At 43.8% G+C, this 27,627-nt stretch overlaps 1 protein-coding gene across 9 annotated transcripts in view; it reads left to right on the plus strand.

The window, feature by feature from the left end:
- The window catches only part of FAT3 (FAT atypical cadherin 3), a 564,342-nt gene that overhangs the window by 515,407 nt on the left and 21,308 nt on the right, over positions 1–27,627 (plus strand). For 6 of the 9 annotated variants that reach the window (XR_015749710.1, XM_087966121.1, XM_087966115.1 and 3 more), the window contains 5 exons: positions 6,188–6,656; positions 15,973–16,126; positions 17,664–18,316; positions 20,448–20,561; positions 27,183–27,242. Coding sequence is in view for 8 of the 9 variants with exons in the window: in XM_087966121.1 (XP_087822247.1) it covers positions 6,188–6,656; positions 15,973–16,126; positions 17,664–18,316; positions 20,448–20,561; positions 27,183–27,242 (1,450 nt within the window). In the remaining variant the exon portion in view is untranslated. The remainder of the gene's footprint in view (positions 1–6,187; positions 6,657–15,972; positions 16,127–17,663; positions 18,317–20,447; positions 20,562–27,182; positions 27,243–27,627) is intronic. The other 3 variants (XM_087966122.1, XM_087966119.1, XM_087966120.1) reach the window with 1 other exon arrangement.

Raw genomic sequence — 27,627 nt, forward strand, 5'->3', positions numbered from 1 at the left:
ATATGGTTGACATCCAAGCCACCTTTGCTAGGCTAATATTCCAAAAAAAATGATTTATTAGGGCCATTCATCTCATTCCGCCTATTTGGTGAGGCAATGAAAGGGGCACCAATTTGTGTATTAAAAGTTCCTTCCTTCCTGCCTTCCAATTTAATGACTGCCTGTGTAGGTCTGCGTAGGTGCATGTACATCTGTATGAATTATTGATTTGCGGGGGTTTAAATTTATGGTTTGGATTTACTGCACATGTCGTTCTGAAAACCTTAGGCTAAAATCCAGGGATATGGAACTTGGTTCAAGGAGAAGCAACACAGAAGCAGAAAACGTCCATTGAGGCAAAAGACAGAAGACAAAGTTGTAGTATGATCCCACTCCTTCTGTGTTTATAAACTGTGTTATGACTCAGGGGGTCACGGTGAGGTAGGCCTCCAAAGAGTTCTTTATTTCTCTTGGGAATGGTTACACAAATGGCCCTCCCCACCCGCTAGCACGCCTCCCCTCTCAGTCCCTCGGACAACGGCCCAGAGCTGAAGAAGCTTCTTGCATGAGAAGCGAAACACCTTCAAAGGAAAAAACAGGACAGTCCAGTTGCCTCCTGAAAAAGCACCTTTGGGACCTGAATGGCTGAGAATCTCTATAGACTTTTAGCTATACAATTTGAGATGAACGCCCTTTGAATGGATTTCTAGAGAGAAATTGCAGACTACAGGAACCAGGAACATCACTCAGGTGACCTTGAGGACATACAGATAAACGGGTGGATTCTACCAATTCAGCCTGGTTCCGATGAACCGCTATCTCCAAAGATCAGCTGTGAGCGAACCAGTTCGCTCCAATGATCAGCTGTTGTTGCTTTTTCAGCAGCACCAACAGTTTGGTGCTTTTTCAGGAGGCAACTGGACTTTCTTGCTTTTCTTGGAAGATGTTTTGCTTCTCATCATCCAAGAAGCTTCTTCAGCTCTGACTGGGTGGTGGGGAATGGAAGGGTTTATTATTCCTTGCAGACAACTGGTCATTTGCATCCTTTTTGAAGCACTTGAGTCACTGCTTAATTGAAGGAACCTGGAGTGCACCAACCTTGTTCGAGGGGTTGATAACTATGGGAGGTCCCTCAAGTTGCCAGGCCCTAGACCATGCAGGGCTCTATATAAGTCATAACCAATACCTTGAATTGCATCTGAAAAGCATAATAGTAACCAAGTCCAGCCTTGGAGAGCAGAGTTGTGACATGGATACACCGAGGCATGCCATCACGCATGCTCACCGCATTCTGGACCAGTTGAAGCTTCCACGCATGATGTAAAAGAGGGGTGTCAAACTCGATTTCATTGAGGGCCACATCAGGGTTCTGTTTGACCTCGGGGAGGCCAGAGGGGCGTGGCCAGCTCAATGTCACTTGTATTGGGGCACCTGTGGCGGCCCGAGAGCTCTGCCAGTGAAAACGGGCTCCCAAGCTCCGTTTCGGCTGTGACAGCCTCCTGCAACTCTCTGCCAGCGAAAGCGGAGATGGAGGAGGGGCACATGTGGCCCTTCCGGGCTCTGTTTTTGCTGGCAGAAGCACCGTGGGCCATCATTCGCTGTTTCCAGGGTGGCCCCGTAGGGCAGAGCTAAACACCCTGCGGGCTTGTATGTGGCTTGAGTTTTGACACCCCTGATGTAGAATATCTTTCAGTAGTCTGACCATTGGACAGTGCAATTGCTACAAGGTGTAGAAATTTGGCCCACGCAAAATAGAAGGATTGTACGCTGCTTCTGCTGGCAATCCTACAATGGTTCCCAGCTGTTTTCTGCACTTCAAGTGTTTGTTTAACCTTTAAAGTTCTAAATGATTTCGTTCCGGATTTCATTTTTGAGAGACTGTCTCCTGCAGGTTTCTAAAGATGTTCCCATTGTGAGAAGTTGGCACACAGTCAAAGCCTATTTACCCTTTTTTATATGCAGGTAAAATGCAAATGGGATGCAGATAAAAGAGGTGACGGAGCTCCAGTCACCCAGTCATGACTGACATCTCGGCATTTTGGATGCACTCCCCTCTCCAGGGACCCTGCTACTCTCTTCCTTTTTAGAACATCTAAAAAGATGGATCTGATTCACCAGCCCTTTAACAGGACTTAGAATCCAGCCAGCTTGCTGGCTCTGAGCAAGTCCCAGGCTTCGGCCCAGGTGAGATCCGTTAACAGACAGCTTGCTGGCTGGGGAATTCTGGGAGTCAAGTCCCCAGGCTTCGCCCAGGTTGAGATCCCGCCTTGCTGGCTGGAATTCTGGGAGTCAATCCGCCAGGCTTCAGCCAAGGTTGAGATCCTGCAGAAGCTGGCTGGGGAATTCTGGGAGTCGAAGTCCGCCAGGCTTCAAGGGCCCAAGGTTGGAGATCCCTGCTTTGCAGTTGGCTAACAGATAGTGATCAAGGGGAGGGAGGGAGGGGGAGGAGGAGAGAGGGAGGGAGGGGGAAGAAAGGAGGGGGGGAAGGAGGGAGGGACAGAGAGGAAGGAGGAGGAGGAGGGAGGAAAAAGGGAGGGAGGAAGGAGGGAGGAAGGGAAGAGAGGAGAGGAAGGAAGGAGATTTCTTCTTGTAATCTCAACATGCTCGGGATTTTTTGCCATACTGCAGGTAGTCCTCAATGTACGAGCTCCAAGTTTATGTTGCTAAGTGAGAAATTTGTTAAGTGAGTTTTGCCTCATTTTACGACTTTTCTTGCCACGTTTCTTAAGCGAATCTCTGCCGTTGTTAAATTAGCGACAGGGTTAAGCGAATCTGGCTTCCTCCTGCTTGTCAGAAGGACACAAAAGTTGATCCTGTGGTCCCAGTGCTACAACCATCATAAATGTGAGTCCGTTGTCAAGCATTTGAATGTAAATCACGCAACCGTGGGGATCAGTGGTGTGATTCAAAACATTTTACTACTGCTTCTGTGGGCGTGACTTGGTGGGCGTGGCAGGGGAAGGGTACTGTAAAATCTCCATTTCCTTCTCCACCCCATTAACCTGCTTTCCAGCTCCGTTCTCCTGTGCAGGGCAACAAAACAAGACCCAGCCCATCAGTTGGGACTCAGGAGGCAGAGAATAGAAATAGGGGCAGGGCTGGCCAGAGGTGGTATTTGCCGGTTCTCCGAACCACTCAAAATTTCTGCTACCGGTTCTCCAGAACTGGCCAAAACCTGCTGAATACCACCTCTGGTGGGGATGCTGCAATCGTCATAAGGCTGAAAAATGGCCATAAGTCACTTTTTTTTAAGTGCCGTTGTAACTTCGAACGGCCACTAAAGTAAACTGTTGTAAGTTGAGGACTATCTGTAGCTAGAACAGGAGCATTTGAAGACAGTCTTTGCAGTTCAAGTCAGATAAATTTCCAGATTATTTGTTTGTTGTCTTGTCACTTCTGTATCTCCATTCCTTCAGGAGCTCATTGGGGGTGCATGATTTAGTGCATGAACCTGTATGGTTGAGAATGAACTGGAATGGGTGACCCACTTTGATCCAGTTTTGTTGTCCCTTCACTACCTGGCTTTTTGTATCGGTCCCCAAAGAAGCCAACGTTGTCAAGTGTAGACGTCTCTTCTCCAACTCAGATTCAAATTCAAGCTGGAGAAAAATGCCTTCTTATAAATCAAGCACAGGCTCCCCAAAATATCAGTTTCGCAACAAGAAATCCCTATTTTAAAATGCATGGTGTGTAGACATTGTCACCCGAGAGTTAAGAACGAATTAAGGAGTACTGGGTCAGTGTGGAAATTAAGGGGGGGAAATCTAATTTGGGGGAATAGCCCCTTTTTGTTCAGCAATCATTAATAATCAACTTCTTGTGCCGATTTTAGGACAGACTCCACCTGGTGTTATATTACATCATTGCAAAGGAACTCTAGATTCACCGTGTATTATGTAGCAAAATAACAAAATGCCGTATCCAGTAACCATTTTAACTTTGCAATAGTAAAAAATTTAATGGAAAAAAATTAATGGAATTATCAGAGAAATTCTGGAAAAGGAAATGTAAAGAGGAATCAGCATGGGAAAACCACTAGCTTTGTGTTTGTTTTCTCTTTCTCTCTCTCCCCCTCTGTCCCTAAGCATAAAAATCAGAAATATGTATCCTATTTTGCACTCAAAACAGAAGGATTATTGGAGAAATGTCTGTGACAGATAACCTATATTTGTACGTGCATCCTTGGCATTTCATTTCAGTAGATTTAAAAGTGTATGAAATGTATAGTGATATACACAATGCACTTAGTCAATATTGACTGATTTGGAAAGATTATACCTAGTTTGTAATTGGTTGGGGAGGCCAGAAGGAAATCCTCTGGCTATGTATTAGATTGAGAAGCTGAATGAACATTTTGGAATAAAACAATGCAAAGATGTTGTAGTTGCCAAGAAAACAATATGGCTATGCAGTAATCAAGAATCAAGCTCATTTCAAGGGAAACTTTCAGCACAGAATCGACTTTCTGTACATTTTCTGTCTAAAGCATACCTGGGAGGTGATATTGATGCTAAAATCCTGATCTCTGTTGCTCTCGTTGTATTCCACAATTTATTGTTCTCTCTGTTTCTTCTTCAAAGCTATTTTTTGTCTCTTGGACATGGGGAAGGGAAATATTCCCTCTTTTAACGAAGTCGCAGGGCACACTATTTGTGTTATTATATTTCATTTTAAAAACTGCTTTAAAAATATTAAATGAAACCTCAAATTTATCTGATCTCAATGCAAGGGTCTTCATAAGCAATGAACTAAATTTTCAGGCAGTGTACAAGATGACTTCATTGCATAAAAAATGTGTTGCGCTTGGTGATACAAAGTAAACCTCGTATCCATTTACATCATTTGCACAATGATCAGGCAAATCGTGTAATTGATATCATTTGCATAACATCTTCAAATGACATACATTTTCTCAATGACCTTTCATATTTAACAGACAATCTTAGCTCCCCTCCCCCCAGTGGTCTATTCTGATATTCTAGAAAGCCTGTGCTTAATTTATGAGAAGGTCCATTTAGACTAACTTGTTCAGCATGTTGCCACTTACTTCAATTTCTTTAAATTCTTTAGGCCATCAGTTAATTTTGTACTTTTGTACTTGAACAAAGATTAACTCACCGGGTGGTTTTTCAACCTCGTTGCATTGAAGATCTCTTTTAAGTTTGAAAGAATTCAAAGAAGTTTAGAAAGTGAGGCTTAATCAACTCAGTATCCATAAGAGGCTTTATCACAATTGAAAGCTTGATGGCCGTTACGACTTCCATCATGTCCTGATGTTCAGACCTGTGGGAAATTGTTGTCCTGCAATCTCCTCGCAAGGAGCTGCTTTCTAAAGCACAAGTGGTCAATCTCTCCTCCTTTATCCAGAGAGGTTTTGTTACAATAGGCTTGTCAGTGGCCTGTCAGTCCTTGTAGTCAGGGGTGGGATTCAAATTTTTTAACAACCAGTTCTGTGGGCATGGCTTAGTTGGTGGGCGTGCCTTGGTGGTCATGTGACTGGGTGGACATGGCTTGGTGGTCATGTTAGTGGCTGCGCGTGGCCAACTCAATATCACTCACATCGAGGCACGCATCTCCTCACCTAGTCTTTCATGACTGTGGGGATGCTGCAAGAGTCGTAAGTGTGAAAAATGGTGATAAGTCACTTTTTTCAGTGCCGTTGTAACTTTGAATGGTCACTCAACACAAGCAAAGTACCAGCAAAGGAGGGGAAAAAATTCCAGAGAAGTTCCTGAGACAGGAAGTCTAGTCCTGCCAAGAATTTAATAAGGGTTAATGGAGAGGCAGTTTCTGTAAGCAACGCCAGAATGCTTCCTTCTTGCCTTCCTTACAGGATTAGACCAGTCATTTCTTCTAACAACTGGTTCTCCGAACTGCTTAGAATGTTAACAACTGGTTCTAGTGAATAGGTGCAAACTGGTAGAATCCCACCCCTGGAAACAGTCCATGTATCCATGATCTGAGAAGCACGGAAAACCATGTGAAAGGCAGCACTTCATTTAGTGCTTGGAAAACAAAACACTCCTTTGGCTCAGAAGTAAACCAGGGAGGAAAGCTTACATTGTCAGTTGTTTTGCAATATGTTGTATGTGACTTCAGCTTGGCAAAATAAGAACTTAAATTAGCTGGCTCAGAAAACCATGATGGGACAGTGATATCTCCACTGTTACAAGCTCTGTTTTCCTTGCATTTCACTTTCCATTTGCAGGTTGTGGACGGTAAACTGTGGTTCCAGCTGGACTGTGGTGGTGGCCCGGGCATCCTGGGAATTTCAGGCAGGACTGTGAATGATGGGAGTTGGCATTCTGTGTTCCTTGAGTTGAACCGGAACTTCACCAGCCTCTCGCTCGACGATAGCTACGTGGAGAGGCGCAAAGCTCCCCTTTATTTCCAGACCCTGAGCACCGATAGCTCCGTTTATTTCGGAGCCCAGGTCCAGGTGGACAATATCCGAAGCTTAACAGACAAGAGGTCCACCCAGGTCTTGAGCGGCTTCCAAGGCTGTTTGGATTCCATCATCCTCAATAACAACGAGTTGCCCCTCCAGAACAAACGCAGCAGCTTTGCGGAAGTGGTGGGACTAACCGAACTGAAGCTCGGCTGTGTGCTGTATCCTGACCCCTGTGAACGTAACCCTTGTCAGAACGGAGGAACCTGTATCAGTGTGCCATCTGGGGGTGAGTATTCTCCCCTTGTCCTTGGAAATTTTCAGAGGGAGGGGTGAGCTTAGTGGACTCCTGGTGGCATAAGTGCAGTATTGCAGGCAAACTCTGCCCACAGTTTAGAGTTCGATCCTGACTGGCTCATAGAAGTGGCGCAGTAGTTGGAATGCAATAATGCAGGCTAACTCCCTGCTCCCTGCCAGGGTTCGATCTTGACCAGCTCAAGGTTGACTCAGCCCTTCTATCCATCCAAGGTGAGTAAAATGAGGACCCAGATTGTTGGGGGCAACATGCTGATATTGTAAACTGCTTAGAGAGTACAGTAAACACTATGGGGCGGTAATATAAGTCTAAGTGCTATTGCTATTAATTCATGCTTCCATCCATCCTTCCAAGATTGATAAAATGAGGAGCCAGATTTGGGTATGGGGGAAACAATATGCAAATAATGCTTAGATTTTGACTGCCCAGAGAGTGCTGTAAAGCACTATGGGATGGGATGTAACTCTCAGTGATATTGGTACTGTGCCATCTGCTTTTCATGCCAACCCTCCGTCCATTTGTCGATTGATTTTCAGCTGCGGAGAGAAATTGGAAACATCCTACACTTCTTTCTGCGTAGCATTAATTCACAGCGCCGTCAATGGTATAATATATTCCATTTGTCTTCGATCAGACATATTGACTTACCGTGTGTTGGGCAGCATCCCCCTACTCATAATAATTCTTTGCACTCTTAATTGGTCTGAGTGTCCCTAACTCACTCTTTCTGTACATGATTGATTGGGGCTCTGTGCTGCAATCAATCATTCCAATGATCTCCTAACCCATCCAAGATGCTGGGCTCTGGACCCATCCAACTTTGGCAATGGTGATCATCACAGTGATAATGATTTGTTGTTTGACATGGCAACGCATCTATTGATCACAGAGTCTAACCCTCTTCCTATTGCTATGTCTCCTGTTCCTCTGTGAACCCTGAGTATAATAATTTCCCTTTATTTTGAACCTGTGCTGTCATTCAGACCCCCATCATGAATAACGTGCCATGAAGAGAAATTAAATATTTAGCCTGAAGAAGAGAACTTTGATGGCGAGTATGGCACTGCAGGGAGTAAGGAAGATAAAAATTTTACTTGCTGGAAAAATGAAAGAATGTTTTCCTAAGGGAAAGTTGAAATATTTTTTAAGTCCAGAGTGAGCAGATAGCGTTCAGAAAGGATTCAGGCAGATTCCTTGTACTAAATGGAGTATAAGAGCCGTGGTGGCGCAGTAGTTAGAATGTGGTACTGCAGGGCTAACTCACTGCTCATTCCAGGAGTTCGATTCTGAGCAGCTCAAGGTTGACTCAGCCTTCCATCCTTCCGAGGTCGGTAAAATGAGGACCCAGATTTTTGGGGGGGACAATATGCTGACTCTGTAAACTGCTTAGAAAGGGCTGTAAAGCACTGTGAAGCGGTATATAAGTCTTAAGTGCTATTGCTAGAAAGGGCTGTAAAGCACTGTGAAGCAGTATATAAGTCTAAGTTCTATTGCTAGAAAGGGCTGTAAAGCACTGAAGTGGTATATAAGTCTAAGTGCTATTGCTAGAAAGGGCTGTAAAGCACTGTGAAGTGGTATATAAGTCTTAAGTGCTATTGCTAGAAAGGGCTGTAAAGCACTGTGAAGCAGTATATAAGTCTTAAGTGCTATTGCTAAAAGGGTTGTAAAGCACTGTGAAGCGGTATATAAGTCTTAAGTGCCATTGCTAAAAGGGTTGTAAAGCACTGTGAAGCGGTATATAAGTCTAAGTTCTATTGCTAGAAAGGGCTGTAAAGCACTGTGAAGCAGTATATAAGTCTTAAGTGCTATTGCTAAAAGGGTTGTAAAGCACTGTGAAGCGGTATATAAGTCTAAGTTCTATTGCTAGAAAGGGCTGTAAAGCACTGTGAAGCGGTATATAAGTCTTAAGTGCTATTGCTAGAAAGGGCAAAGCACTGTGAAGCGGTATATAAGTCTTATGCCATTGCTAAAAAGGGTTGTAAAGCACTGTGAAGCGGTATATAAGTGTAAGTTCTATTGCTAGAAAGGGCTGTAAAGCACTGTGAAGCGGTATATAAGTGTAAGTTCTATTGCTAGAAAGGGCTGTAAAGCACTGTGAAGCGTATATATAAGTCTAAGTGCTATTGCTAGAAAGGGCTGTAAAGCACTGTGAAGCGGTATATAAGTCTTAAGTGCTATTGCTAAAAGGGTTGTAAAGCACTGTGAAGCGGTATATAAGTCTAAGTTCTATTGCTAGAAAGGGCTGTAAAGCACTGTGAAGCGGTATATAAGTCTTAAGTGCTATTGCTAGAAAGGGCTGTAAAGCACTGTGAAGCGGTATATAAGTCTTAAGTGCCATTGCTAAAAAGGGTTGTAAAGCACTGTGAAGCGGTATATAAGTGTAAGTTCTATTGCTAGAAAGGGCTGTAAAGCACTGTGAAGCGGTATATAAGTCTAAGGGCTATTGCTAGAAAGGGCTGTAAAGCACTGTGAAGCGGTATATAAGTCTTAAGTGCTATTGCTAAAAAGGGTTGTAAAGCACTGTGAAGCGGTATATAAGTGTAAGTTCTATTGCTAGAAAGGACTGTAAAGCACTGTGAAGCGGTATATAAGTCTAAGTTCTATTGCTAGAAAGGGCTGTAAAGCACTGTGAAGCGATATATAAGTCTAAGTGCTATTGCTAGAAAGGGCTGTTAAGCACTGTGAAGCGATATATAAGTCTAAGTGCTATTGCTAGAAAGGGCTGTAAAGCACTGTGAAGCGGTATATAAGTCTAAGTGCTATTGCTAGAAAGGGCTGTAAAGCACTGTGAAGCGGTATATAAGTCTAAGTGCTATTGCTAGAAAGGGCTGTAAAGCACTGTGAAGCGGTATATAAGTCTAAGTGCTATTGCTAGTGTTATAAGGAGGAGGAATAACATAATCAGACTTTGCTTAGGTTATGAGATTATAGCAAGATTCTGCTGATATAGGTAAAGGTAAAGGTTCCCCTCGCACTTATGTACTAGTTGTTCCCGACTCTAGGGGGCAGTGCTCATCTCCGTTGCAAAGCCGAAGAGCCAGCGCTGTCCGAAGACGTCTCCATGGTCATCTGGCCGGCATGACTAAATGCCGAAGGCGCACGGAATGCTGTTACTTTCCCACCAAAGTGGTCCCTATATTTTTACTTGCATTTTTACATGCTTTTGAACTGCTAGGTTGGCTAAGTTGGGACAAGTAACAGGAGCTCACTCCATTACCCGGTGCTGGGGATTTGAACCGCTGAACTTCCGACCTTTCGATCAACAAGCTCAGCCTCTTAGCCACTGAGCCACCATGTCCTTCTTCTGCTGATATAGTCAATCCTATAGAGTAGGGGTCTGACCTTTCCAGCTTTGCAGACCGACAGATGGGGGTGGGGGAGAGGGGTGATCCCCTACAAGCAACAGGTGCTCAGGTGTGTAGCATTTACGCAAGTGGCAGGTGCACATGCAAATGGAGCTTCCCATGTAACCGCAAACAACTGGCACTCACACAAATGGAGCTTTCCCATGCCAACTGGGGAATTCTAGGAGTTGTAGTCCATAGGACTTAAAGTTGCCATGGTTGGATACCCCTCTACTAAATGATTGTTATGCCTACTTGGAACTGACATTTTCAGAAGGCGTGCTGCCTTAGATAGAGAGTGAAATCAATAGCCTATTGTTGCAAAACAATTAAGATATTGGGAGAGAGAGGTGAGCAAAATAGGACCTCCCAAGAAAAAATGTGAACATGCAGAAGAGGATGAAAAACAAGGGGACCACTAGACCAGGTCTAGATAGGAACTACAGAGATGCTGATTGCTGTGGAGCAGGACAAAGGGTAACAATCCATCAAGACCACACAGGAATTGGAAGGCAACAACCAGATATAAGAAAGTGAACATTACCTGGAGGGAACAACAACTAATTCTGTCCTCCACCAGCAAAGGTTGGAGTTGAATCCTAGAAAACAGTTCAACGGGAAAAACAATTATCCACTTTGGTGGCTGAGTTCTTCATTGGATTCCTTCAAGTGGAGATGGACATTTAGAGGGACATCTTTAAGGATGTGGTTTATTACAGTAGGCAGGACTTTGAATGGCCCTTTTCCGATTTATGGTTTTATGGTTTTTCAAAGTCCCACATATCCTTTTTATGAGCTTTGAGGAGGGATTTGATTTGTATTAGGACAGATTTTCGAGGCATCCATTCCTCGTAGGGTACATTATAGTCTATTATTTATTTACTCCATGCCATCTTAGTACTGGAATTTTTATATGGATTTGTACCACATCCCCATCAGTATACCAACATGGAACATAGAAGCACAGCCCAATGTTTAACTGGGTCTTTACTGAAAGCGTGTGTCTCTGCTTATACTTGAAGCTCCATGGCAATAATTTTGCATCTAATCCTACTGAAACAACTTTCTCCTTGGGGAAATAAGAAAATGTTTTTCTAATGCATACATTTCTTTTGTGGCTAATCCCACCTGCTAGAAATAAATTCTCCATGGAATATGATTTTCTATGATATTGACGAGCTCTCCACACAGATAATCTAATATGTATGTACTTGTGAGCATGCCTATCACACCGGTGAATATATTGTATATTCTACCATTTCTTTCCTACTCAATACAGGTTGTCCTCAACTTAACAACCATAATAAGTGAATTTTGCCCCATTTTACAACCTTTCTTGCCACGCTTTTAAGTGAACCCGTGCAGTTGTTAAGTTAGTACCACGGTTGTTGAGCGAATCTGGCTTCTGTGATTGACTTTGCTGTCAACAAAAGGTCATCATATAACCCCAGTACACAACACTGGTCATAATCATGAATCAGTTGCCAAGCGCCTGAATTTTGATCACATGGCCATGGAGATGCTGCAACAGCCATAGGTGTGAAAAATGGTCATAAGGTCACTTTTTTCAATGCCGTTGTAACTCTGAACGGTCGCTAAATGAACTGTTGTATGTCAAGATCTACTACTTGTACCAACAAATACAATATCTTTGGCTATCCTGCACCAGTCCAGTCCTGCCTTTTGTCAGGTTTCCAAGGGATGAAATCCATTTTTTTAAAAAAAGAGCAAAATTCATCTTCCAAAACAATTTCTTTTATTTAGGAAAGCATCAAATTGGCAAAATCTGTTGTAATTCCAGATCTGACACAACCCGGAATTACACCACATAATATTGGAAGTTAGAAACAGCCCCCAAAAGTCACATTCCCCTGTAGAAGTAAATCAACATTTCCTGGTGTCATCAACCTCCAGGTCTCAGCAGAGTCAGCTTTTGTTCCCACAGGAAGAAGAACCGCCTAGCCAAAACAACTCTCTCTATCTCCATTCTTCCCACCTTAGGAATGTGGCAAGCCCGAAACCCTTCCCCCCCATAACCAGCAAAGAGAAAGAAAGAAAAGGAATATATCATAAGGCTAAATAAAATGGCTACGCATATGTCAATTTCGGGCTCGACACCTTTATAGCTTCATATTAATACTGGCCATCTCCTAGAACAGCTTGCTGATACAGGTGGTACAGCCTTGTGGTCCCTAGCCGCCGCCCCCCGCGTGCTGGCAGCCATGGCAGGCGAGGTGCCTCCTCCCCAGGCCCCCATCCATTTTCCCCCCTGACAGCTGGACAAACCTAGGCAAGGAGCCAGCCACGCAAGAAGTGGCTGGAAGGAGAGGGAGCAGGGACAGGCAATGATGTTAGCTACCGGTTCAATTGAACCGGTGCGAATCGGCTGAATCCCACCACTGGCAGGAGGGTTGGACTAGATGAGCTACAAGGTCTCTTCCAACTCTGTTATTCTGTTAGTTACTTCAATCTTATGGGAAACGAACTCAAGGATAATGCTTGGGGGGGGGGGGCGGAAACAGCAATGTCCAGAGACCTGAACATGAAAACATTAGCACATTTAATATGAAACATCAGGACATGTGTTCATGCAAAGTTGTACCGGTAAAAAGTTCTCCATTTGCAAATATGAAATCTGGGAAGCTGAGTGCCTCTTGCAAGGAAAGCATTCCAAAGATGCAGAAGCTTTTAAGGAAAATAGCTAAATGCATTTATTTATGTTTCTGAGCAATAAAGATAAAACCCATGCCGAACTTTCACTCGGCATATTATAAATTAGATCAAGTATCTCCCTCCCATAAATAAGCAACGATGGCTCATCTTTGGCAATCGAATTTGCTGGACTCAGAAAATAGCCTCCTGTTCGAACTTAAACTTTTGTATACCAAATCATTTTAATATAATTCCCTTTCTGCTTCGTCCCTCGGCGGATTGAATGCTTTGCATTTACATCGGCGGCTGGAAGGGAAAAATGTCTTCAAATGAAAGGTCCATTTTATTAGGAAGAAATGTTTTATTAGGCGAGATAGACAAGCAACTCACATTCGGGTGTGTTTTGCTGCTGTGTTTTATGTTCTAAAACTAGTTAGGCCGCCATGCGTTACTGCTGCTGTCGGAGAGCAAGTGCCTTGAGGGGGGTAGCTCAGCTTCCTTACTCATAGTCTCCTCTCTGTCTTGCACCCTGTTTCTCTCCGTTGTCTCTTGTGAAGAAATTTATTTCCTTGGGCTTTTCTTTCACGCTCTCAGCAGTGTATGTAAATAAAGGACTGTAATGGTGCCATAATTCTAAAGCAGCAGCCTTTAGCGATATATCAGACAGTCTATAAGACAGTCAGCTGCTGCACCAGTAGGAAACTTCCTTTCTGTTCCTCCTTCCCTCCCAAGCAAAATAATTTATTAGCCCAAGCAATCCGCTGTACATAAAAAGTGTACATATAATTAAACTGAGTTCAGCAGAAGGCCCCCTATTCTATCAGGTCATCAGTCGACATGTTGGCTAAAAGAACGGGCCATGGTTAGAAGAAGTCTTTTCACACTTTTGGTGACTGTCAAACAGATCAGGGGTGTCAAACTCGATTTCATTGAGGGCCACATCAGGGTTGTGTTTGACCGGGGTTTTTTGTGGCCGTGGTGGGTGTGGCCAGCTCTTGTGGTGGCCCAGGCGATGCTGAGAAACCATTGTCTTCCTTCTTTTTTTTCTTCCTTCTTTCCTTTTCTTCTTTTTCCTTCTCGCTTCATTCTCCTTTCTTCCTCCTTCCCCTCTCCTTCCTTGCTCTCTTCCTAACTTTCCTTCTTTCCCTTTCTCCTTTCCTGTCCCTTCTTGGAGGCTCAAATGCAAAAGGGGAAACATTTCTCTTTTTTTTTAATTTAGAAATTTTTATTAATTACACATTAAAATATTGAACACAGTGCGATCATCCTAGCATTATCTTTGCCATACATACTAAGGTATAGAACAGATAACTTATATACATTGCTACTTTTATACAATTATCCTATCCTGTATATACATTTATAAAGACAGCATAACATCTTCTGTATTACTAATTTTATACATTTGTCTTATCTATTATAGTCAGTTATATTTACATACATCACCTCAAGTTTCCATTCTACAAATCCTACTTATTTTTTATTTTGGGTCCCTCCTTTCAGTTTCAAACACTGATAAAATTTATTCCATATATCATGATATTCTGTCTTTCCTTTACTCTTTAGCCCCAACGTCAATCTATCCATTTCTGCACAAATCAGTATTTTCTTTATTACCTCTCTAACTAACTAAAAGCAAAACAAGAGGAAAGGAAACATTTCTCCTTTTGTTTTGCTTTCAGTTAGTTTTGCTAGCCCTCTGCCAGTAAAAATGGAGCAGGGGGCACACGCCGCCTCCCTGGACCCCGCTTTCAGCCACAGTGACCTCCACCATACAAAAACTGAGCTCGGTGGGACCATATACGCCCCACTGAGATTCGTTTTCGCTGACAGAGGGCTGCAGGAGGCTATTGTGGCTGAAAACAGCTTCGTTTTCACTGGTGGGCACCACGGGCCAGTCCTTGGCTGTTTCCAGGGTGGCTCTGCAGGCTGGATCTAAGCACCCTGCTGGCCAGATCCAGCCTGCAGGCCTTGAGTTTGACACCCCTGGAGTAGATCAACAGGTAAAGAAGAGTGCTTTAGACAAGGCACAAAGATAACTGCGGGCCCAAGAGGCTATTTCCAGGTTTGCACTTCACAACTAAAATCCATGTGAAAACGCGCCTTTCAGTACGCATTTCCAAACCTAGTTTTTCCTCAAAGTGTGCCTCACTCGATAGTCCTCAACTTACGACCTCAATTGAGCCCCAAAATTATGTGGCTGAGCAAGGCAGTTGTTACATGAGTTTTGCCCCATTTTACAACCTTTCTGTCATGCCCTTATTGGAGGGGGAGATTGAGCAGCTGACAGGGAGTGGAAGTGTGGATCTGGTGGAAGAAACGGGGAAGGGGCACAGTCTGGCTGGGTATTCAGAGGAAGACCCAGGGCCATCCCCTCTTCATCCTAGGGTACACAGGGAAGAACGGAAAAGGGAGCAACATGGCTTACAGGAGAGGAAAGGGCCTTGATCCCCTTCATGGGCTGCAGCTGGGAAGACTGTTTAAAAGGGCAGAGTTGCTGGAAACAAAGTGTGCATTATCTTTGTCGAGGCTTATCTGGGTTTTGGCATTCTCCCAACTATGGGTGCTGCGTTATCCTTTGAAAGTCTGCAATTTATCATCCTGGCCTGTCATGTTAATTACTTCAGCGTGGTTTGTTGTTGTTTTTTTTTTATTTCTAATTATCTTTACTTTGGGTTTGGACTGCATTTCTTTCCTTCGTAGACTGTTTTTGGAAGAGTTTGATCCTCCAGCCGAGGATAACTGGACATTGGGGGGCCAAGTTGGAGGCATTAAAGGGAAATTTATCTACTTTGGTGACTTGGTTATCACACTTTCTTGCTCCAATTGTTAAGCGAATCACTGCACTTAAGTTAGTAATACTAAGCGAATCTGGCTTCCCCATGGATTTTGCTTGTCCGAAGCTCTCAAAAGGGGATCATATGCCCTGGAACACTGCAACTGAGCTAACCTGAAGGTCCTTATTCATAAATATCACAATGTATCTAAATTCCTCTGCTATTATAGCTTTGCTTTTCTTCTTCATTAAAGTAAAATACCCTTTCAGGCTTTTCGATAAACCAACCAAAGGAATGTACGCTCCCAATCCGTGTGTGATTTTGTTCCTGGTGTAGTTTCTAATTGAGGAATATCTCCAAAGTGACCACCAGAGGGGGATAAAACACCACTTTTATTTCTGTTAACTTTTCCCAGGGCAACATACCCTATTTGGAGAATTAAGAGTTTCACTTATCGCCCGAAATGTATACTTACCCTTCTTCCCCTTTCTGCTCCTCTACTTCCCCCTGACTTAGGTTACCAGTGCAGTTGCCTTTCCCAGTTCACTGGACGAAACTGTGAATCGGAGGTCACCGCCTGCTTTCCAAATCCTTGCCACAATGGAGGATCCTGTGATCCCATAGGCAGTGCCTTCATTTGCACCTGCAAGAGTGGATTAACTGGCGTGACGTAAGTAAAGCCATCCCAGAGAAGATGGTTGCAGCTAGAGGGTGCAAGGGCTCCTGGAAGGTTTTAGCATCACAAATTTGTAGTATGATGTCACGAGAAAAATACTTTTGGAAAGCTAATTCCATGGATGATACAAAGTGATGGTCCTTATGTGGTTATACAATAATAATCAGACAACACACAGCGCTACCAAAGTTAAATGGGTTATTTTTTCAAAGCATTGATGAGAAACATCTGAGTGGTGCGGTGGCCTAGAGGTAGAGCTCTCACCTTACAATCAGGAGGGTGTGAGTTTGATTCTAGGTAGAAACAGATATTTCTCTGGGGATAATGAGAATACATCTGCTGGGCGGGACGGGACTCCGCATTGGTGACAGGAAGGGCATCCAGCCAGTAAACACTCAGCTCCATTCAGTTGCCCAGACTCCACCCCGCAAGGGATTATGGGGTCATTAAAAGAAGGAGGAGGAGATGATTGATGAGAAACATCATATGTTTTACACCTGTCTTCTTACTTTCTTCATGCCGAAATCAAGGTAGCAAGCCTAGGATTGGCAGTCAACCATCCCCGATAAGACAAATCTCTTCAGTGACCTTCGCACTCAGTTCTTGGACATGTAACTGAAGACCATCTTGAGCGATTCTGATAGTTCTTCATCCTTGTGTATGGAGATAGCCACACCTTGCAGCTCTTTGCTGAATTATATCTTTTAATGAGATACTCTTAGATAACCATCGACTGCTGGTCCTACCAAGACTAGATGAGCATTTTTTCCCCCTAGTTGCGCCTCGCTTAAGAAAGATCTTTCTGACGTCGGATATAATTCAATGCCTCTAATTATTTTTCATCTATATATGTAACCTTTCAATGATTGACGGGCCATCCTGTATTAGCAATTTCACACAGCAGATAGGCGGTAAATGAACAGGATCATAGTTCCTGGGTGTTTTGTTCCTTAATGCAATATGGAGCTGTTTAAATGTTATCCCTCCATTCTTAGCCTACACTTGATTTATTGCAGGGCTGTCAAACTCGTGGCCTGCGGGCCGGATGTGTCACATGCTGGCCACGCCTACACCCAGTTTAGCGAAGCGGGGGGGAAGTTGTGATACGCCACATGACAATGCCGTGATGACACAAGTTTGACATTTCTGATTGATCGGGTTGCATTTAACAAAGATAAGCATGTAGTAGTGACTGAGGTTGGACTCAAGAATAGCTGACCCAAGTTCAGGTCCATCTTCAGTTATGGAAGCTGGTTGAATAACATTCAGGCTTGCCACTTTCTTGAAGTCCAACCTATTCAACAGGAAATTCCCCTTGCCCTGTCATGCCTGACTCTTTCCAGCTGACCAACCTCAGCATCTTCATTCAACAGGGTATGGTTGTGAAGAAAATGGCAGAACGAGCGCTTGAGTTTTTAGAGGAAAAAGCAATGTATAAATCTAAGACTTAGCTGAATAAAAGGTATGGAAAGTAAAGTCAAAGAATGTAAGTGCTGGAATCCCTCATCCACTTCGATTCTCTTCCTTGCAGATGCGATGAAGACATCAATGAATGTGAAAGAGAGGAATGCGAGAATGGCGGCTCTTGCGTCAATGTCTTCGGCTCCTTTCTGTGCAACTGCACTCCCGGGTACGTGGGCCAGCATTGTGGACTAAGACCCGTGGTGGTTCCTAATATCCAAGCTGGCCATTCTTACGTGGGTAAAGAAGAATTGATCGGCATTGCCATTGTTCTTTTCATCATCTTTTTGTTGGTAGTCCTCTTCATTGTCTTCCGCAAGAAAGTTTTCCGGAAGAATTACTCTCGGAACAACATTACTTTAGTCCAAGACCCAGCCACGGCTGCTCTGCTCCACAAAAGCAACGGCATTCAGTTCAAGAACATGAGGACCAGTGGCGACAGCCGCAATATCTATCAGGAAGTAGGACCTCCTCAGGTCCCAGTGAGGCCAATGGCCTACACCCCTTGCTTCCAGAGTGATTCTAGGAACAATTTGGACAAGATAGTTGACGGACATGGGGTGGAACATCAAGAGATGACAACCTTCCATCCGGAATCTCCCCGGATCTTGACAGCAAGGAGGGGTGTTGTAGTGTGCAGTGTGGCCCCCAACTTGCCCACAGTATCTCCATGCCGTTCTGATTGTGACTCCATCCGGAAGACTTGGGAAAATGGCACTGAAAGTGAGTAACGTCCCTTCAACTTTCTAGATTTTTTATTATTATTATTATTGTTCACATTTCTTTCCTCGTTGCCGTTTTGGCCTTCTAACAATCTCGTTTAATGGCCTTCTAACAACCTTGTTTAACAAGGGTTCTAACTGATCTGCTTATAAGTACAAGTTACCATAGAGTAGAACGGGGGGTGTCAAACTCAAGGCTCACAGGCCGGATCCAGCCTGCTGGGTGCTTAGATCCGGCCTGCAGGGTCTCCCTGGAAACAGTGAAGGACCGGCCCGTGGTGCCTCTGCCAGCAAAAATGGAGCTCACATGCGGCCCTCCCAAGCTCCATTTTCACTAGCAGAGGACTGCAGGAGGCCATTGCAGCTGAAAGCACAGCCCGTGAGGGCCGCGTGTGGCTCTTCCGGGCTCCATTTTCTATGCAGAGGGCTGCAGGACGTCAAGCCAGCCACGCCCACTTCCCCCCCTCTAACATCAACCCCGATGCAGCCCTCAATGAAATCGAGTTTGACACCCCTGGATTAGAAGATCCGAGGCTCAGTTCTTAACCTCTTCAGGTAAGCTTGGAAATATTCCTGCTTAAAATCCAACAGCCAAAGCTTCTCTAAATATATGGGCATTGTATCACATGTCATGCAATGGCACATACCCAAAATAAACCTACTACTTCTTTGGTACACAAACCGTATCAACTTCTGCTGTAAAAGTAGACATTTAATCAGCAAACTATCTGCCACAAGATTAACAGAATAATGATATGACAAGCCCTGAGATACCGAGCATATGTACAAAGTTATTAATTCAAGTAATGATATTGTATTGAATTATACGGTTCTCAGTCGTGGTAAAATTAGCCATTTGGAATATTTTATTGTCCTTCCAAATAGCATGCCTTGCCTTATCATGAAAGCAATGTAAATAAATAGGTGTCGCACTGACACACCTTTGGAACCGTCTTCCGATGATACATCAGTCGACTTTCAGATTTCTCCAACCGGCATTCTGTGACCCGAAGTCTCAGGATATCTCGAAAACACCACATTGAAAAAGCCGCCTTTAAGGGGTTGGATAAATAGCACGTATAAAGAGATGTGGTGGTGCAGTGGTTAGAGTGCAGTACTGCAGCCTACTTGTGCTGACTGCCGGCTGCCTACAATCTGCCAGTTCGAATCTCACCAGGCTCAATGTTGACTCAGCCTTCCATCCTTCCAAGGTCGGTAAAATGAGGAGCCAGATTGTTGGGGCGAATATGCTGACTCTGTAAATTGCTTAGAGCGGGCTGTAAAAGCCCTGTGACCGATCTAAGCGCTATGCTACCACTAGTTGTTTGTCTTTTATAGGAAACTAGCAGAATTCCGTTCAATTTGCCAGAGCTACTGAGAGCAAAAATGTAAAGCTTACGTTTACAAGTCTTCTTAGAAGTTGATGCTCAGAAATGAAAGGAAAGGGATAAGAAAGTACAGGTGGTCCTCATTTATGACCACAACGGAGCCCAAAATTTCTGTTGCTAAGTGAGACGTAGGTTAAGTGAGTTTGGCCCCATTTTACAACCTTTCTTGCCACGCTTGCTAAGTGAATCGCTGCAGTTGTTAAAGTTAGTATCACGGTGGCTAAGGCCCCACTGGCTTCCTCATTGGCTAGGCAGTTGGTCGTAAGTTGAGGACTCCCCTTAATGATGAGCCATGTCAAGTCTCCTTGGATGTCATGGGCTCTAAAGCCGAGGTCTGGATATCCACACAACCAGAGGTGGTATTCAGCCAGTTCTGACAGCTTCTGGAGAACCAGTAGCGGAAACTTTGAGTAATTCAGAGAACTGGCAAACACCACCTCTGACTGGCCCCGCCCCCATCTATTCTCCGCCTCCCAAGTCCCAGCTGATTGGCTGGGTCTTCTTTTGTTGCCCTGCACAGGAGAACGGAGCTGGAAAGCAGGTTGGTGGAATGGGGAGGGAATGGGATTTTGCAGTAACCTTCCCCCAGGAGTGGTGAGGGAATGGGGATTTTACAGTATCCTTCCCCTGCCTGCCCACAAAGCTACACCATGCCCACCAAGCCACACCCACAGAACCGGTAGTAAAAAAAATTTGAATGCCACCACTGCACACAACCCGTTCTCTTCGTTTCTCCATGTATAGGCAAAGAACTTGACGATATGGAAGAGGTGACCTGTTTGTCAGGAAGCAATAAAGGCAGCAATTCAGAAGTCCAGTCCCTCAGCTCCTACCAGTCGGATTCCGGTGATGATAACGGTAAGAATATAGCTAGTTTTTCTCCTCCCATCTGCTTGGAATAATTTTGAAGTTATCGCCGAAAAGGTCTTGGGTACTAGGATTCTAGCAAATCTTTTCTCTTCTGGGTGAAACGTTCAATAGCATAGTGTGATGATTACTACATAATATTGATGCTACACCATTCATTTCTACAGGTAGTCAGAACACGGAAATCAACTGTTAACTGTGACGGGTAGTCCTCAACTTACGACACAACCGAGCCCAAAATTTCTGGTGCTAAGCGAGACGTTTGTGAAGTGAGCTTTGCCCCGTTTTACGACTTTTTTTGCCCCAATTGTTAAGTGAATCGCTGCAGTTGATAAGTTAGCAACCCGGTTGTTAAGCGAATCTGGCTTCCCTCATTGACTTTGCTTGTCAGAAGGTCGCAAAAGGGGATTGCATGACCCCGGGACTCAGCAGCGGTCATAATTATGAACCAGTTGCCAAGCGTCTGAATTTTGATCACACGATCATGGGGATTTGTAACGGTCCTGAACGTGTCAGGTCATAAGTCACTTTTTTCAGCACCGTTGTAACTTTGAACGGTCACTAAATGAACTGTTGTAAGTCGAGGACTACTTGTAACCAGCTTTGTGCTAAGCTTAAAGGTAGGCAAAGAGTATTCCCGCCTACGGAGTGATAATGCATTTGACATGGCAGGTAAAATTTCTAGGAAAAGAATCTAAAACTTTCTATTCTCCAAAGATATACAAGATCATTGAACGAAGAATAAATCATGCCGTTGCTATGATACAGACAAGGATGGGGTAGATATTTCCTCTTCCAAACACAGCTTAATAGAGTATTGGCAAAATAATGTTTTCCAAATAAGGAATAACCTCCACAGAGGGATTTGTGAATAGGAGGGAAGATGCCTAACAGAATCATCATTTCTGGAGCCAAGCACAATGGCTTGGGCATAAACCCATCAACCCTAACCTAAAAAATTGAGAAACCGTCACATTAAACTCAGTTAAGCGAGTTTTAGTTAACTCTTGAATCAGCTGGAGATGCTTCACGCCAAGATTGCCCAACTATCATGAGTGTTGCAAAATGTCGATAGCTTCAACCAAATACAACGTGAGGCTTCTTCCATGAGATTTGGAAATGATTAAAGTTTAGATGTTGGCATGCGTAGTATATCATGTATGGAGAAGTCAATAGAAGTATGCTAGACATATTTTATTTGCTCCTCTGCTTGGAGGCGCACGGGGTGGCATTATGATGACCCTGTGTGTGGCACAAAGGCAACACAGTCAAATAATAAATACGAGTCCCTTTATTCGCTCCAACTTTGACCCCAATGTCCTGGTTACCTTCTGGTCTGGAGAAAAACTTTCCCAGGAACAGCCTTTGGCTGCAGAGATTCAAGTCCAAAACGTGGTCAACAAAAACTTTAACTATAAGTCCAATCAAGGCAAGAGGAGGTAATTAATCCGGCAGGGCAAGAGAAGGAATTCCAGATGTGAAGGAACGGCAGTAAATCAACCCAGTTGGGAGGATGCCAGGAACGCAGATAACCGAAGTCAACACAACATACATTCACGTTTGTTCTAGCAGCCGCTGCTCTCAGCTTGCATCTCTTTTAAACTCATTTCCCAGCTGTAACTAATGAAGGGAATCAGGGCCCTTTCCTCCCCCCGTAAGTCATGCAACTCATGTTCCTCTCTCCATGCCTTAGGATGAAAAGGGGGTGGGCCTGGGTCTTCCTCTGAACTCCTCTCCCTTGTTCTACCTCTTCCCTGCTCTGCCCAGCGAGACTTTGCCCTTCCCCAGTTTCCTCCACGGCCAGTGGAGCCACAGTCGTGCTCCCTGTCAGCTGCTCGTCTTTCTCCTCGGATTCAGATTCCGACAGGGCCATGACATGCACCTATCTAGGGCCTGACATAGTCATCCCAATCATTATGTGTTGGAAAAATTCTGTGCTGCCAAAAAAGTTGGTGGTGGTGTTCAATTGCTAAATTGTGTCCAACTCTTCACAATCCCATGGACCAGAGCATGCCAAGCCCACCTGCCCTCCACTGTCTCTTAGAGTTTACCCAAATTCATGTTTATTGTGTCAGCGACACTATTTAACCATCTCTTCCTCTGCCGTCCCCCTCTCCTTTTGCCTTCAACACCAAGAAAAGTTACTTCTTACATACTCAGTGTCTATGGAGATTGTCAGTCATCCAGGTCATGGTTGTCCCAAAGGTGCTTTTTTCAAGAGGCAACTGACTTTCTGTTGTTTTTTTATCTTTGTTTTTTTTTGAAGACGTTTCGCTTCTCATCCAAGGGGCTTCAAAGCTGAAGAAGTTTCTTGGATGAGAAGCAAAACATCTTCAAAGGAAAAAAAAAACAGAAAGTCCAGTTGCCTCTTGAAAAAAGCACCTTTGGGACTTACTTCTTCTTAGTTACTTCATTGACTCCCATATTTTTTACTTCTTATGGAATTTTATTTCTCTGATGCCAAAATCACTGAATAGGGTTTTTAAAATGATAGCATGACTGGGGGGGCGTGACGGCTCAGTGGTTAAGACGCTGAGCTTGTCGATCAGAAAGGTCGGCAGGTCGGCGGTTCGAATCCCTAGCGCCAGAGTGAGCTCCCGTTACTTGTCCAAGCTTCTGCCAACCTAGCAGTTCGAAAGCATGCAAAAAAAAAAATGCAAGTAGAAATATAGGGACCACTTTGGTGGGAAGGTAACAGCATTGCACGCACCTTCGGCATTTAGTCATGCCAGTCCCATGACCAGGGAGACGTCTTCGGACAGTGCTGGCTTTTCAGCTTTGGAACAGAGATGAGCACTGCCCCCTAGAGCCAGAAACAACTAGCACGTATGTGCGAGGGGAACCTTTACTGGTCCTGAAAGGACACCATTCATTAAGCTGCTTCCAGCAGGAAATACATCTTGGCATAATCTTGGTGTCTATGACCTCAACAAAGTGGTTCAGGCATGATAAAATTACTATTCCTTTTTGTCATCTAGTTAATGTTGCATTGGGTTCCACGGCATTTACTCATCTTGATGTCCATCTTCTCTGATCCATTCTTCACGTGCTCTAGTAATGCATGTGGTTCACGAGGCTAATCCAAAGAAGATGGTCATAATTGCTCCAACCCACTTCATCATTCTTGGTCTCCCCCTGCTAGGACTTCCAAACTTCTATGGAGCTTATTGGACACATTTGGAAATGCTGAGAAATTGCCAAGGTTGCTAGGACTTAGGATTGCGTTAAAGCTCCCATTCATAAAATGATTGCTGTGGGAGGCGCACTCATTCATAAAACGGCTGAGTGGAGTTTGAAATCATTCACCCAATATTTATTTTAAAAAACAAAAACAAAAAAACATCCCCAAGATTTGTTGCCAAACCTGAATTGGATCTATCCTTCAAACCAGGGGGGGGGGGGGGGGGGGGGGGGGGGGGGGGGGGGGGGGTGGGGGGGGGGGGGGGGGGGGGGGGGGTTGTGTGGGGGGGGGGGGGGGGGGGGGGGGGGGGGGGGGGGGGGGGGGGTGGGGGTTTGGGTGTGGTGGTTTTTTTTGGTGGTGGGGGGGGGGTGGGGGGGGGGTGGGTTTTTTTTTTTTTGTGTTTGTTTTTTTTTGTGGGGTGTTTGTAAAGCTCCTCTCTTTTTTTTATTTTGGGGGCCTCCTCCCAACCGGGGGGGGGGTATTTTTTGGGGGGGGTTGCCGTGGTCGGTGGGCGACGGGGTTTTGGGCCCTGTTCAAACAATCTCTTCTCTTTCATTGTAGATCATTCACACCCAGGACTGTCTCCATCATCTCTTTCTCATGTTCTCACACAAAACTTCAGATCATCTCATCTGTCGTTTTTCTTTCTCATTCTGAATTAACCCATCCCCAAATATTCTCTCACACCAACACCCTAAGCACACTGGCTCATCTTTCAGCTTTTCTGTTTCTATCAGACCTTTTGCCAATACCTGCTCAGATCCTATTTCCTTGTTTCTCATCCTTCTATTATGGGTTAGAGCCTCTTGAGTTTGTCCACTGTTTTCTTTCCTCATTCGGTCAGTCACATCCATCAACCATGCTCTTCTCTCAAAATCTTTCCATGCACTCATTGGCAACAAATTTCTTCCCCATTTTTTTTCATTTCTTTCTTCTTCTTTTTTTTTTTCCTGGGGAGTTGGAAATACTTCAAAGGAAAGCAATGTCCTCCAATTCTCTAAGACTCACTGGGACCCTTTTATGGCTCAGAAAAATTCATCACAAATGCTTTATAAAGCACTACCCACTGGCTTTTCAAAAACTATTTAACAAAACAAATATGCAGTTCCTGGTAATATTTGTAGAGTGTTTGATCAGAAACAGGAAATGCCTCCTGAGATTGTAGTTATTGGGGCAAGGTTGAAAAGCAACCTCATCCCAGTGCATTGATAAACAGGTGATTTCTAAAGTCAGATGATCAGATCCAATTTGTTCATTGAATAAGCATTACATCGTATATACTCCCGATCCTATTTTAATGGTAGGGGGAAAGCGATGAGTCAGTGGTTAATGATGCTGATTTTGTCAGATAGAAAGCTGACAGCCTGGGTTTGAGACTCAAGCTCTATACAACGGGGTGAGCTCCCGTTCCTTGCTCGGGCTCATGCCCACCTAACATTCAAAAGCATGCAAATGCAAGTAGATAAATAGATACCACTTCAGTAGGAAGGTAACAGCGTTCTGTGCACTTTAGCCTGTAGTCATGCTGGCCACATGACCACAGAAGTGTCTTTGGACAATGCTAGCTCCCTCGGTTAAGAAACAGAGACCAACACCACCCCTAGAGTTGGACACAACTGGACACGGGAAGCCTTTACCTTTATTTTAATGATATGGAAGAGACTTTTTTAAGGGCTGTGCCTGAGTGGAGATATTAATCCCACTAGCAGATCTCGGAAGGGATCTCAGCCTTTAGATTTGTTGGACAGCAACTCGAGGTCATATTAGGTGGAAATTTTGGGGATTGTAAGGGTCCCCAGAAATTAGGAAAAGCAATAAAACAGGATGTATAAGAATTTGGGGCACTTTTCACAAAGTCTCCAATTTAACTGCTGTCCAAGAAGAGAGGACGTAGAATGTGATGACCGTGGGAATGCAATACTGATGCAGCCCGTTTCTGGTGTAGGGCAGTGGTGGGATTCAGTTTTTTTCCTACCGGTTCTGTGGGCGTGGCTTGGTGGGCGTGGCAGGGGAAGGATACTGTAAAATCCCCAGTCAGAGGTGGTATTTGCCGGTTCTCCGAACTCCTCAAAATTTCTGCTACCGGTTCTCCAGAACTGGTCAGAACCTGCTGAATACCACCTCTGGTGTTGGGGGATGGTGAACCATGAAGGGGATAGAATCATGGATCTCAGCAATGTGCAGTTCTGCTGCATGTCAAAGGTGTTGGGTTCAATATCCAATTCCAGAGTAGAAGAGCTACAGATTCAAGGATATCTGTGGACCTATCAAAGCTTTGCGCGTGCCCCTAAGAACTCCTTCAAACAATGTCACCAAACAACATTTTTTAAAATCATGACACAATAATGGAAGAGGAAACCGATTAAATATGCAAATAACAAGTTGACTTTAAATTATTTAAAACTTGTTTTATTTAAATTATTTTGTTTTTCTCCTGGCCCCCTGCATACAGGACTTCTTTGTCCTGGCTTTTCTCTCCCTTCTTGTCTAAATCCCATATTAATTTTTTAAAAAGGCTTTATTCCAATAACGGTTGCTTTTGAGTTAAAGGTCCAAGCTACACTTGATAATGAAACCTGTTGGTGATCCTGGAATAAATGCTCATCCAAATAAATAATTCTCATCTAGCTAAACCAATGGTCCACAAGGAGTCTTCTTCTAACATTAGTCTACTGGCTGTATTGTGACTGTTGTTAATGTGAAATTCTCTATTTTGACACTGCTGATAAATCCAGCATTGAATAAGTGGCTTAAAGGGATGTTTAAAATAATTAAGGAATAAGTAGCCTTTAAATGGAAGCTATTTAATGTTTAATCTACCCTTCTACCTGCCTTTAAATATTTCCCAAGCAGAATTTGTAATTTTCCCACCAAGGCTTTGTGTTCATTAGTAATCCTAATGGGGACAAAAAAAAATTAGCCAAAGACTTTTAAAACCACCTTGAATCATTCTGGCTGCCTGGAAGATAAGAGGCACTTAAAAGGCAGCACTTAATCTCAAGGGGTTTTAAGCAATTGCCATTTAGATATGAGTGTCAGGTAGATTCATTGAATGATGGAATCCTTGGTGGTCTCTGAACTTGGTTGTTTTCTTGCAGACGTTTTGTTATCCAACTAGGGGACATCTTCAGATTCATTGAATCTTCCAGGTTGGATTGATGGACTGGTGGTAGTCATCTCATTGCTTTTTTGAGTGTTTTTCCCCCATTTGCTGCCCTGTTGGGGGGCGGGGGAGACCCAAATGTGCCTATGGAGTTACCAGATGTCAAAATGTTCTCAAATCATTCCATAATTCATTCGTAACCATCTACCCTTCTGTAGTTGCTCTCACAGCTAATCTGAGATTGTGTCGTTGGTAACCTTTGTGTGAAATAAATAAATACTAACTTGAGACTGTCCTTCCTTTATTTCTGCTTTCCTCCTCCCGCAAGCTTCCATTGTGACTGTCATACAGCTTGTCAACAATGTAGTTGACACAATAGAAAATGAAGGTATTTAATATTTTAAATATATATGCTGTATGTATGTATGTATGTATGTATGTATGTATGTATGTGTGTATGTATGTATACGACCTCCTCCTCCCGCACTGTTGTCTATTGTTTGTCAATTGTTTTGTCTGGTTTTGTTCCTCTATAATATAAAAAGATCACAGCAGAACTTTGTTAACTCACACTGACTAGCCGGGACTCCGCAAACAATTCTTTTGCAAAGATTTTGAAAGATAGCAACTAAAATAAATTAGCATACTTTGCTTATTATGGATTGCAGACCTTAGAGAACTGAAGGCTTTGTTTCTAATCAGATTTGTCTGGGGCGGGAAGAGAGTTCCCAAATAAGTGATATCCTTCAAAACTGAACCAAATGCATCTAACT

The sequence above is a fragment of the Notechis scutatus genome, chromosome 5, assembly GCF_049901735.1.
Source record: "Notechis scutatus isolate UNSWTSFEM ecotype Mainland chromosome 5, rNotScu1.2, whole genome shotgun sequence".
NCBI classification, from domain to species: domain Eukaryota; kingdom Metazoa; phylum Chordata; class Lepidosauria; order Squamata; family Elapidae; genus Notechis; species Notechis scutatus.